Source organism: Coloeus monedula, assembly GCF_965178545.1.
Source record: "Coloeus monedula genome assembly, chromosome: 6".
NCBI classification, from domain to species: Eukaryota; Metazoa; Chordata; class Aves; order Passeriformes; family Corvidae; genus Coloeus; species Coloeus monedula.
Window position 1 is genome coordinate 62,344,486 of NC_138786.1, and position 10,655 is coordinate 62,355,140.

Genomic DNA, 10,655 nt, shown 5'->3' on the forward strand with positions numbered 1-10,655 from the left:
TCTTGGCGAGGCCCTGAGGGCGGGGCACGGCGGGAGGGGCGCGGCCTCTCGGGGAGGGGGCGTGTCCAGCCCGCCCCCCGCCCAACCCGCGCGAGGGGGCGGGGCGGGCCCCGAAAGGTCGCGAGGCCGGCGAGGCGCTGAGGGGGCGTGGCCGACGGGCGGAGATGGGCGGCGATTGGCTGCGGTTGGCAGCGGTCGGCTGCGATTGGCTGAGGGGGCGCGGGAGGGCATGCGCGCGCGCGCCGGCCCGGCATGGCCCCGCCCACCCTGCCACGTCCGTGCGGCGCGTGCGGCGGGGCCGGCGCGCGCGGGTGAGTGCGGAGAGGGGCCCTGAGGGGCTGCGGGAGGGGACCTCTGTGAGGGCTCGGTTTGGGGAGGGGCTCCCACCCCCGAGGGGCTGCTTCAGCTCAGGGGTGCTGTGGGGACCCCATCGAGCGGCTGCGTGTGTGTGGGGGGTGATGGGACCGCCCCGAAGGTCTGTGTGTGGGGCAACAGGATGCCCCCCCCCCCCCCCTCACCGAAGGGCTGCGGATGAAGTGAGGGGGTGCCCTCAATAGGCTTTGTATGAGGTGAGGGCACCTCTCTGAGAGGTTGGTTTGGGGAAAGCTCCCACCCCCGAGGAGCAGCTTCAGCTGAGTTGAGCTGTGGGGACCCTCCGAGAGACCGTGTGTGGGGTGAGGGGGTGTGGGACCCCCCGAGGTTCTGTTTGTGAGGTGTGGAGACCCCCCCGAGGGGCTGTGTGTGAGTGGTGGGCGTGAGGGGACTCCCCTAAAAGGCTGCATGTGAGGTGAGGGCTTGAGGGGACCCCCTCGAGGGGCCGTGTGTGAGGGCTTGGCTGTGCGGGGGGTTCTGCCCCAAGGGGCTGCTTCGGCTCAGGAAAGCTGGGGGGACCCTCCAGGGGCAGAGCTGGGCTCTGTTACTCCGTACCCCAGAAGTGTGGAGCTGGCAGAGGTCTGGACAAGCACCCTTCCGGGGGTTTGAGGGTGTCCCCCGGGATGGCAGCTCACCTCAGGGGATCCCGGGGCATACCCTGCTCCCAACACACGTGGGGATCCCGGGATGCTCCAGGGAAACTTGAGCTGTACACCAGGACGACCCACAGGCCAGAGCTCTTCTCCTTTACTTTAATCCTTTTTTTTTTATTTTCAGTTGGCATTATCCTAAGTCATATTCCTGCCTCCAGAAAATTAGTGTAGCTTTCAACTCCATCCTGCTCCAGCTGTGCCGGAAGTAGTTGGGAAAATGACTCTTAGTTGGTTACTCATTGCTCAAAGAGCATCGAAACTTCTATTTCCTCCCTGTGCTTTTCGTGTGAGCTAGGTGTGCTGTACCCCTGAGCTGGAGTTCATGAGGTTTGCTTTATTCTGTACAGACACTGTTTGAATGTTGATATGGACACTTGGGAATTCTGTGGGACAGAGGAAAAGTGACATTGGAATAGCTGAGCTGTAGGAACAGAGGAATGTGTATAAATGTTTCTCTTTGCAATTCATCTTTCCCGCTGTTTCATTTTGAAAATTCACTCGAGATGACAGTTTGTGTTGCTGTTTAATTGCTGTAACAGCAAATTTCTTTTATATGCAAAATTAGGATGAGAACTGGGATTTAAAGGCCAGTGTGTACCAGCAGGTGGCATAAAAAAAGATTTTGTGTTGTTTTTTTATTTTAAGGAATTTCAGTTGGGTTTCTGGAGCCACTTTCACTTTTGAGGCTCATTATGCCGTGACGCTTCACATTCTGTTCTGTTCTTTCTCTGGGCCCTGAAGTGTCTTGTTTTAAAAAGTGTCATCCCAAACACTTTTTTGTTCCTGCTGTTTATTTGGCCTGACCACTGGTGTGTGACTGCTGTATCATTCATGGTGCAGCTAAGGTAATCTAAAGAAATTAGAAGTTTTCATGAGCTCTGCTCATACCAGAACTCTGACCAGGTATTCCACGGGGGACAGAGTAAGAATTATTTTCCTTTATCAAAGAATTTCAGGTTAGAAGGGACCTTAAAGCCCATCTCATTCCACAGGGACACCTTCCACTATCCCAGGTTGCTCCAAGCCCTGTCCAACCTGGCCTTGAATGCAATAAGGCAAATACATCCCTTTGCTTGCTGTCATCCAGAATAACCCCCAGTTCCCCAATCTCTTTAATCATTAACAGGTGTCTCACTGTCACCTTGGCACTGGTGTTTTCCCTGTTAATGGACACTGTGGAGCTGTGCTTGGCAGCTGGGCTCTGCAAACACACAGAGCAAACAGGACAGCCCAGGAGAGGCAGTTTGGGCTGTAGCTGTGGCATCATCTGCTGTGGGATGTGGTGTCTTGTGCATCAGAGATTAAGTATTTATGGGATGGGACTGGTTGGAAAAAAGTGCATTATTCCCACTGCAGGTTTTAAATTGAACAGGAGTGCAAATGATGTTTAGACAGGTTGTTGGGAGGTTTCTTGAGAGTGATGCTTTCCTTTCCAGCGGGCTGTAAAGGTTAAATACCCTCCTCAAAGCCTTATCAGGCTGGATTTTTCCAAGATAAACACAAAGCTCCGCGTGCTGACTCTGGCTGACGTGCGCCGTGTCTGGGTGCACACGCTCTTTTAACCCAGTGGCCTCAGCAGGTGAAGGCTGAGCAGCTTCAGATAAAGTGAACAACAGTTTATTCACCTTCTGTGAAATCCCTGAGGAGAACCCCACAGTGTGCCACAGCCAGGGGAAACAACTCATTTAGAGATGAAACCATGCCTTACTCGTGTCGTTCCGTTCCAGATCTCCGGCTGCAGCCATGATGCCCGTGGCCACCGTGATGCCCGACGACACTCCCATGTTTGACCCCAGAATCCTGCAGGAACTTGACTGGAGTGAGAACACCACGACCTTTTCTCCTGCTATTTCTCCGCTGGATCCAGGGGATGGGCTGGTCCTGAGACCACTTTGCACAGCTGATTTAAATCGAGGTAGAATCCTGATTTATCATCACCAGAAATGACCAGACTGAGTTGATTACATGTATTTCTTCATGAGCCCTCAGTAGATTTGGATTGCTCATTTTCCCTGATTTGGGTTGTTTTTATCAGTGAACAATTACATGGAATTATAGAACATCCTGAGTTGGAAGGGACCCACATGGATCATTGAGTCCAACTCCTGAACCTGCACAGGACACCCCAACAATCCCACCTTGTGCCTTGTCCAAATGCTTCTTGAGTTCTTGGGGTTGTGACCACATCCCTGAATGTGAGCACTTGGTACCATGGATTGGTGCTGTATTGAGTGACCCTGAAAATTTGGTTTCCTGTTTTAATCCTAAAATTCAAGTAGACTCTTCCAAATACTCCACAACTTCCCATTCACCATGGTTTTGGAGAGGGAGCATGGTTGTTCATACTGTTCCCTTTAATACCAAAGCAACGTGAACAGGCATCTTGGTGCATGAATTCTCCTTCTAGAATTTAGATACAAAGGTTGTTTTGGACTCATTATTTCAGGCCTACTCGAGCTTTAGCCAATCCTTCAACATTGCTCAACCCCACTGTGGTGGGCTGGTGCCATGGGGATGGTCCCTTTCCAAACAGCTGCGTTGGGTTGTTCTGTGCTATTTGATTGTGTGTCTGTCCCTCACTGAGAGTTGCTTTCCCCCCTCCTTTCCTACCAGGCTTTTTTAAGGTTCTGGGTCAGCTGACGGAAACTGGAGTTGCGAGCCCGGAGCAGTTCATCAGTGAGTACATCATTATTCCTTGGCATTTCCATAGAGCTTGCAGGGAATCAGAGGATACTGATGCTGACAGCAAATCTGCTTGGGTGTGAGGCTCCTGACTGCCTGATGCCAGAGGGAGTGATTAGTTCAGCTCCCCTGAGGCAGCCTTGGCACTCAGCCTTTGGATCCAGTTGCAGCTATCCCCAAGGGCTGCTTGGCTGGGACAGGCCTAAATTGTGAAACTGGTTTTTAGACTGAGCTTTAGATACCTGGTAGGATGGATTATTTGGGCTGAATTTGGGTTCCTCCAAGCCCTGTTCCAAGCTGGCCTGGAACACTCCCAAGGACGGGGCAGCCACAGCTTCCCTGGACAACCTGAGCCAGCCCCTCATCTCCTTCTCAGGGAAGACTTCCTTCCCAACATCCCATCTAACCCTGCCCTCTGGCAGTGGGAAGCCTTTGCCCCTGGTGCTGTTCCTCCAGGCCCTTGTCTAAAGTCCCTCTCCAGCTCTCTTGGAGCCTACTTTAAGTCCCCTTTAGATCCCACTCCTGCACTGGACAGGCAGGGGGGAAGCAGCCCAGGGATTCAGGGAATCACAGGATCTAAGCCACATCCACCACTAATCCATGTCCCAAGTGCCACATCCACACAGCTTTTAAATCCCTCCGGGGATGGGGATTCCACCGCTGCCCTGGGCAGCTGTGCCAGGGCTGGACAACCCTTTCCATGACATTCTTCCCTGTGAGGGAGGTGAGGCCCTGGCACAGGGTGCCCAGAGAAGCTGGGGCTGCCCCTGGATCCCTGGAAGTGTCCAAGGCCAGGTTGGACATTGGGGCTTGGAGCAGCCTGGGCTTGTGGAAGGTGTCCCTGCCCATGGCAGGGGGTGGAATGGGATGAGCTTTAAGGTTCCTCCCAACCCAAACCATTCCATGATTCTGTGTGGTAATGCCTGTGTGCAGAGATGCTCGGCAAGGAGGGTTCTCTGGGCAGATAAGGAAAAGGCTTTTGTGTAATTCCTGCTTTTTCCTGGGTTAGTCTGACTCCAGGGTTTTCATATTCTGGGGTCTTGGGTGCATCTTCCCTGTGATCCCACAGTGATTTGCAGTCAGAGGCTGTTGCAAGCATCAGACTTCACTGAAATTTAATGTGAGCCTGAATTGCCTGTTCCACTCTGTGCCTGCTCCCACAGAAACCTTTGAGCACATGAAGAGGTCTGGAGATTACTACGTTACCGTGGTGGAGGACACAAACCTGGGGCAGATCGTTGCCACGGCAACGCTGGTTATAGAACATAAATTCACTCACTCCTGTGCCAAGGTAAATCCTGCAGCTGGGAAGGGAGGGAAAGATCCTGTCCCTGACTCTGGGCATGTTGGTTTTATGGTGTTACTGCGTGGTGACAACCTCAAGTTGTACCAGGGGAGGTTTAGGTTGGATATTGGGAAAAAATTCCTCATGGAAAGGGTTGTCCAGTCCTGTACAGGCTGCCCAGGGCAGTGGTGGAGTCCCCATCCCTGAGGAATTTAAAAGCCATGTGGATGTGGCACTTGGGGACATGGGGCAGTGGTGGCCTTGGCAGTGTGGGGGAATGGTTGGGTTTGATGGTCTTAGAGGGCTTTTCCAACCTTAAACACTTTAAAAATACATGTTTAAAAAGATCAAATATTTTCTGCATTTAAAAAATAGATCACATCTTTGAGTGCCAAGCTAATAGTAAAAGGAAGCTTTGGCTTTTCCTAAGGAAAAGAATCACTTGGAGGTCTGTCCCATTGTCCCAGTGAGCTTTTGAAGGAGTCAGATGTGGTTCTGAGGGAGCAGATGGCTGAGGATCTCCGTGCTGGGAGTCCCAGCCAGGCTGTGAAAACAGGGAGCTGGAAGGGCAATTCCAAGGCTAACAGACACTTGCCTGTGTTTTCAGAGAGGCAGGATAGAAGATGTGGTGGTCAGCGGGGAGTGCAGAGGGAAGCAGCTTGGAAAACTGTGAGTATTCCCCACCTTTGCCATTCAGCAGCGGGTGGGCACCAAACCCTTACACCTGACACCTTCCTGCCAAGCACCTGGGAAGAATTGAGCCAGCAGGGATCACCAGCTGGGAATAAAATGATGTGCTGGAAAACACAGAGAGTGCTGTCAGCCCTCAGTGTTGTGGCTGTGATAATTTAACTAATTAAATACTCACTGACCCCGCATTTAACTGCTGATTTTTTGTCTTTTCCAGATTAACGTCCACCCTCACCTTGCTAAGTAAGAGACTGAACTGTTACAAAATCACGCTCGAGTGTCTGCCCAAAAATGTGGATTTCTACAAGAAGTTTGGCTATTTGGTATCTGAAGAAAACTACATGTTTCAACGGTTCTTTAATTAACAACTTCAGGTGTTTTTGGGTTTTTTGGTTTTTTTTTTTTTTTTTTTGGAAAGACTGTTGGTGGAGGAGCTTGTGCTACAAACATTCTCTCCGTGGAAAATTTATATAGTTTATTGCTGCAAATATAACAGTCCCTATAAGTAATGAACATCAAATGTGTAAATCTTGGGGGAAAAAAAATAACTGAGGTTTTAGAAAGGGTCCTCTGGGTTAGAAATAAGTTTAGAACTAATTTTTACTACTGCTGAGTCAAGGTGAAGGTTTTCTGTTCTAGCTGAGTTACAAAGAACTCGTTAAAGGGATGGTTTTTAACCAAAGGTATATATTTTTATCTCAAATTTTTTCTTGCATTGTATTTTTCTAAAGGTTTGTGCTTCTTAGTAGCCAAAGGACAGCCCCTGGGACTGTCCTGCTGGCTGTGCTGATGGAAGGATGACGTAGCTGGGTAAGGGATGAGGCTTCTCTTATGCAGAATTAGTGACACAGAACAGGCCTTTGTTCTGGTTTTTTCCATGACACCTCATGGAAGTGCTGGTGGTGCATCAGAAGTTTTATAGGCACTGTTTTCCAAGACTGGATTTGTTACTGTTGGTGCAGGTTGGGGAGAATCCTTACAGGCTGTGCTGAATTGCCAGTCTAAAAATGGATGTGCTTCTCACTGCAGGGCTCCTGCACTTTAGCTGATAACTTGGTTTTCAGGATAATTACTTTTTTCTGACATAAAAACCCCAAACGTGGTTTGCAACAGAGCAGAGGTAACTGGGAAATTGGAATGTCTGAAGGAATGTACCCCATCCATAGTGGGGTTCTGGCTAGCTATCCATGGGAATGGGATTGGGATTGGCAGATTGAGCTTCACTTGAGAGAGCTGGGAGTGTTCAGCCCTGAGAAGGCTTAGAGCCACTTCCAGTACCTAAAAAGGAGGGAGAGGGACTTTTGTATGGGCAGATAGTGCCAGGACAAGGGGGAATGGCTTCCCACTGCCAGAGGGCAGGGATAGATGGGATATTGGGAAGGAATTGTTCCCTGTGACGGTGGGGAGGTCCCTGGATCCCTGCAAGTGTTCCAGGCCAGGCTGGACAGGGCTTGGAGCAACCTGGGATGGTGGGAGGTGTCCCTGTTGGACTGAGATGAGGTTCAGGTCCCTTCCAACCCAAACCATTCTGGGATTCACTGAACACACCTGGCCCAGTCACTGGAACTCCAGAGGGCCAGGTGGGCTCTGGTTTTGCCAGCAGGGATTTACAGCACAGCGAACCAGGAGAGAAATTCCCCTTTCTGCTCCCAAGGGAGCGTTGCTGCTGTGGAGCTTCCCTCTTGCTGTAAGACTGGATGAATGATTTTAGCACTTTTGCCAGGGGTGGCAAGCAAATAACGTCCAAAGCCCTGTTCCCAACAGTGGTGTTTTGTGTGGGGAGTGACAAATCCCACATCCATGAATAGGGCATTATACCCAGCCGGGGTTGTTTGTGGGCAGCCAGGCCTTCCACACTGTCCTGCTTTGTGCTCTGGAGAGCGACTCTACAGTGCTGGGGGCTCTGCTTGATCTTCCTGAGGGTTCTCCACTCCATACAGTGTCTCCTTGGTGATGTCTGGTTTATTTATTGATTATTTTTTTAAGGAATATCTTTGTTTAAGCTGAATAAATGATTGCTACCTGTATCTGTGTTTCTCATGGAGTGAGGATGTACTTGTTGAGCAGCACCACCTGCTGCAGGTACCTGTTCCCCTTCTCTAGGCTGAAAAGAACACTTCCAGCAATTCCACGTGGATTTCTCTCCCAAGAGAAAGCAGATGTGCTCCTCTGACAGCATCTGCATGGCTTGAGCCCTGACTCTAATTCTGTAAAGCAGGTCCTGCTTTCTGCTGGCCCAAGTGACTGAGGTGGATTTTCTTGCCTTCCACAGTTTTAATTAATTTGGAATTTCCACTGACTTAAAGTGGATTATTTGAATTCCATGGTATCTACACCATCTAAACAGCCCCAGGCCCTCATTAAGAGTTAATGAGAAGATCAGAGCGAGGAGCAGGTGCTGTGGCCGGCTCAGATCATTGTAAAACAGATGAATGGGGTTGAGAGCTGGGAGTTGTGGCTGCATCACAATGGCCCTGCCGGGCACAGCCCCCTCCCAGCAGCGCTGAAGAGCTCTTTGTTCACCCCAGAGGTGACATTCCCACCCCTCTGGAAACACAGCGGCTGGAGAGCTGAGAGTGCCCAGGCTGGGGCCTTGGAGGTGCCACTGTGGGGTCAGGTGTGCCCCTGGGACACCACAGTCACAGGGGGGTGTTTGGAACTGGCACCGGGATAATGCTACAAGTGCCAGCACTGCACAGCCCCAGGGGGAGGGAACAGCAACTGCAGCAGCCCTGAAATTTATCCACAGTACAACGGGCTGAAGAGGAAAAAGCAAGGGGCCTTATATGTATTATTTATGTTTGTATTTTAGATCTGGTTTTATATATACATATGTATATTGTGTATGTATATATAAAATCTATATATGACATAATGTATACATTTTTTTTATATACACATACACAGAGAGACTATATATATATATAAAGTATATAAAAATCAACCATGACCTCCTTGAAACAAACACCAAACTTTTCATAAATGTCTTCCCCCTGGGAAGCTCTTCCCTGGACCACAGAGGCATGTTTTTATATAGTTTTATATATATCATTATATATTTTTTTATATAGCATAAAAATATATTAAAAATATATATATCTCAAAATAGCAGTATTTGGACACACAGTTGATTAATCCTGGAGAATCCCAGAATGGTTTGGGTTGGAAGGGACCTTAAAGCTCATCTCATTCCACCTTGTTCCCATGGGCAGGGCTACTTCCACCAGCCCAGGTTGCTCCAAGCCCTGTCCAACCTGGCCTGGAACACTTTTTTTTTTTTGTCAGAAACCGGCCCTAACAGCCTTACCAGTTTCTCCAGAGGTTGAATTTTACCTCCTCCCCAGGCTTTTAATTTTTTGGCTAACAGCTTTCCCACCCTGAGGAAGAGATGTCCATCTCCTTCACTCTGCTTCCCCTAAGCTGGAAAAGGGAACTTCAGCAGCTTGATGTAGAGCTGTGGCTTCCCAAAGATTTGTGTTTGAACTAGGGGAAATAAAAAATAATAGTTCACCCTCTACTTCTCTTTCAGGTCCACAGTGAGGGACCCTGCTTCCAATTCCTGCCTTTAGTTCAACCCCCAAAACCAAATATTGAAACACCTACTGGCAGTGAAACTCCAGGAGACAGACACAGGAAGTTTTAAATAGGTGCCTTAGTAATAGACCTGAGGAAAATTAAATCTCAGAATCCCTTAGGATCTGCCAGGCAGACAGACCAGAATGACTGTAAAAGGCACCAGGAGGGGGTAATGCCATGAAAAAAACTAGATGGATGAAGAATCCTTAGTCATGGAGCTTGTCAGTAGTAAGTGAGTGTTCCCAGGACCCCAGACATGGAGTGGAGAGATGAATCAGTGCCTTCCATCTGTGTTTCATCCCTCCCCTTCCCCAGGGACCTGAAATAGGAAGGGGTTTGATGCTTCCCAGCCCAGTTCCAGCAGAAGCTCGTGGCTGGCAGTGTCTGGGAGCTGTGCAGGGCCAGGCACAGCCCCAATGCTGCCATGTGGGAGCCTCGTGCTGCAAGGGCCGGGAATTCATTTCCCAACAGCCCCAGAGCATTCCTTTATGGAGAGTCAGTTCAGAGCAGGAACAAACCCTCTACAACTGCAAAACCAGCACTGCCCCCCGAGCCAGGCAGCTGGACACTGACACAATGCAGTTCTCCAGGAGATAAATCACTTCCTTTTTTCCAGCTGAAGAGTTCCTAACTAAAGCATCACACTAGTTATTGCAGATCTTTTTCCCCCTAAAGGAATTACACTGTTCCATCACTGTTGTAGGTGGCTGAGGCTATCAGCAGGAACAGGAACGTGCTGCTGAACCCTGGTTCAGCACTCCAGGGCCTTCACATTCCATGGGAGCAGAGGTTATGAGGCTGGAAATCCCTGGAAAGCCTCACCCCCCTCACCCTGTGTCCTGGCTCAACTACCCGCCCTGACTCCCTGAAGGAGGTTTCCTCCTCAGCTATCACCCCCATCTGTTCCAGAGCAGCTCTAACCCAGACATGGATTTCCAAACCATGGTTCTGACTCCCTGCATGGACCCTGACAGAGCCCAAGAGCTCCACAGGAATCATCCCTCCCCAGACCTTCCCAGGAGATGCAAGGCCAGGCAAAAGAGATCCTCACTGAACAGCTGCCCTGTTCAGATGCCTGCCTTCAACTTGCCAGAGCTCTGCTCTCAGGGACCCCCCAGCACAGGCTGTCCCTTCTGAGGGGGCACAGGACAAGTGGCCATCCACACAAAGTGTATCCAAGTGCAGGGGGACAGCTGGATGCTCTGATCCCCAAATGCTGAGGCCATTTTTTCCCTGGTAAAACACAGTCTGGTTACCAAGCTCAGATCCCCCAAATACACAAGTTTTTCTACCAGCTTTGCTCAGTGACCACAGTGCTCCCAAGGAGCCATCATTCCATTCCTGGCTTTTACACAACAAACATTGGGAAATAAAGCAGAGGCAGAACCAGGACTGTG

The 10,655-nt window shown here is 50.0% G+C and overlaps 1 protein-coding gene across 1 annotated transcript; it reads left to right on the forward strand.

The window, feature by feature from the left end:
- Positions 1-293: 293 nt before the first annotated feature.
- GNPNAT1 (glucosamine-phosphate N-acetyltransferase 1) lies at positions 294-7,697 on the forward strand. The gene is made up of 6 exons (XM_082284438.1): positions 294-311; positions 2,753-2,940; positions 3,639-3,701; positions 4,871-4,998; positions 5,600-5,661; positions 5,900-7,697. Exons 2-6 carry the CDS (start codon positions 2,769-2,771, stop codon positions 6,045-6,047), a joined length of 573 nt encoding a protein of 190 aa, XP_082140564.1. The 5' UTR covers positions 294-311; positions 2,753-2,768; the 3' UTR covers positions 6,048-7,697.
- Positions 7,698-10,655: the final 2,958 nt, after the last annotated feature.

Excerpts from the sequence above, each read along its gene's own strand:
- GNPNAT1 (XM_082284438.1), top strand. The coding sequence starts at position 2,769 with ATGATGCCCGTGGCCACCGTGATGCCCGACGACACTCCCATGTTTGAC. Across the intron at positions 2,941-3,638 it reads CACAGCTGATTTAAATCGAG|GCTTTTTTAAGGTTCTGGGT; the intron begins GTAGAATCCTGA and ends CTTTCCTACCAG. Across the intron at positions 3,702-4,870 it reads GAGCCCGGAGCAGTTCATCA|AAACCTTTGAGCACATGAAG; the intron begins GTGAGTACATCA and ends CTGCTCCCACAG.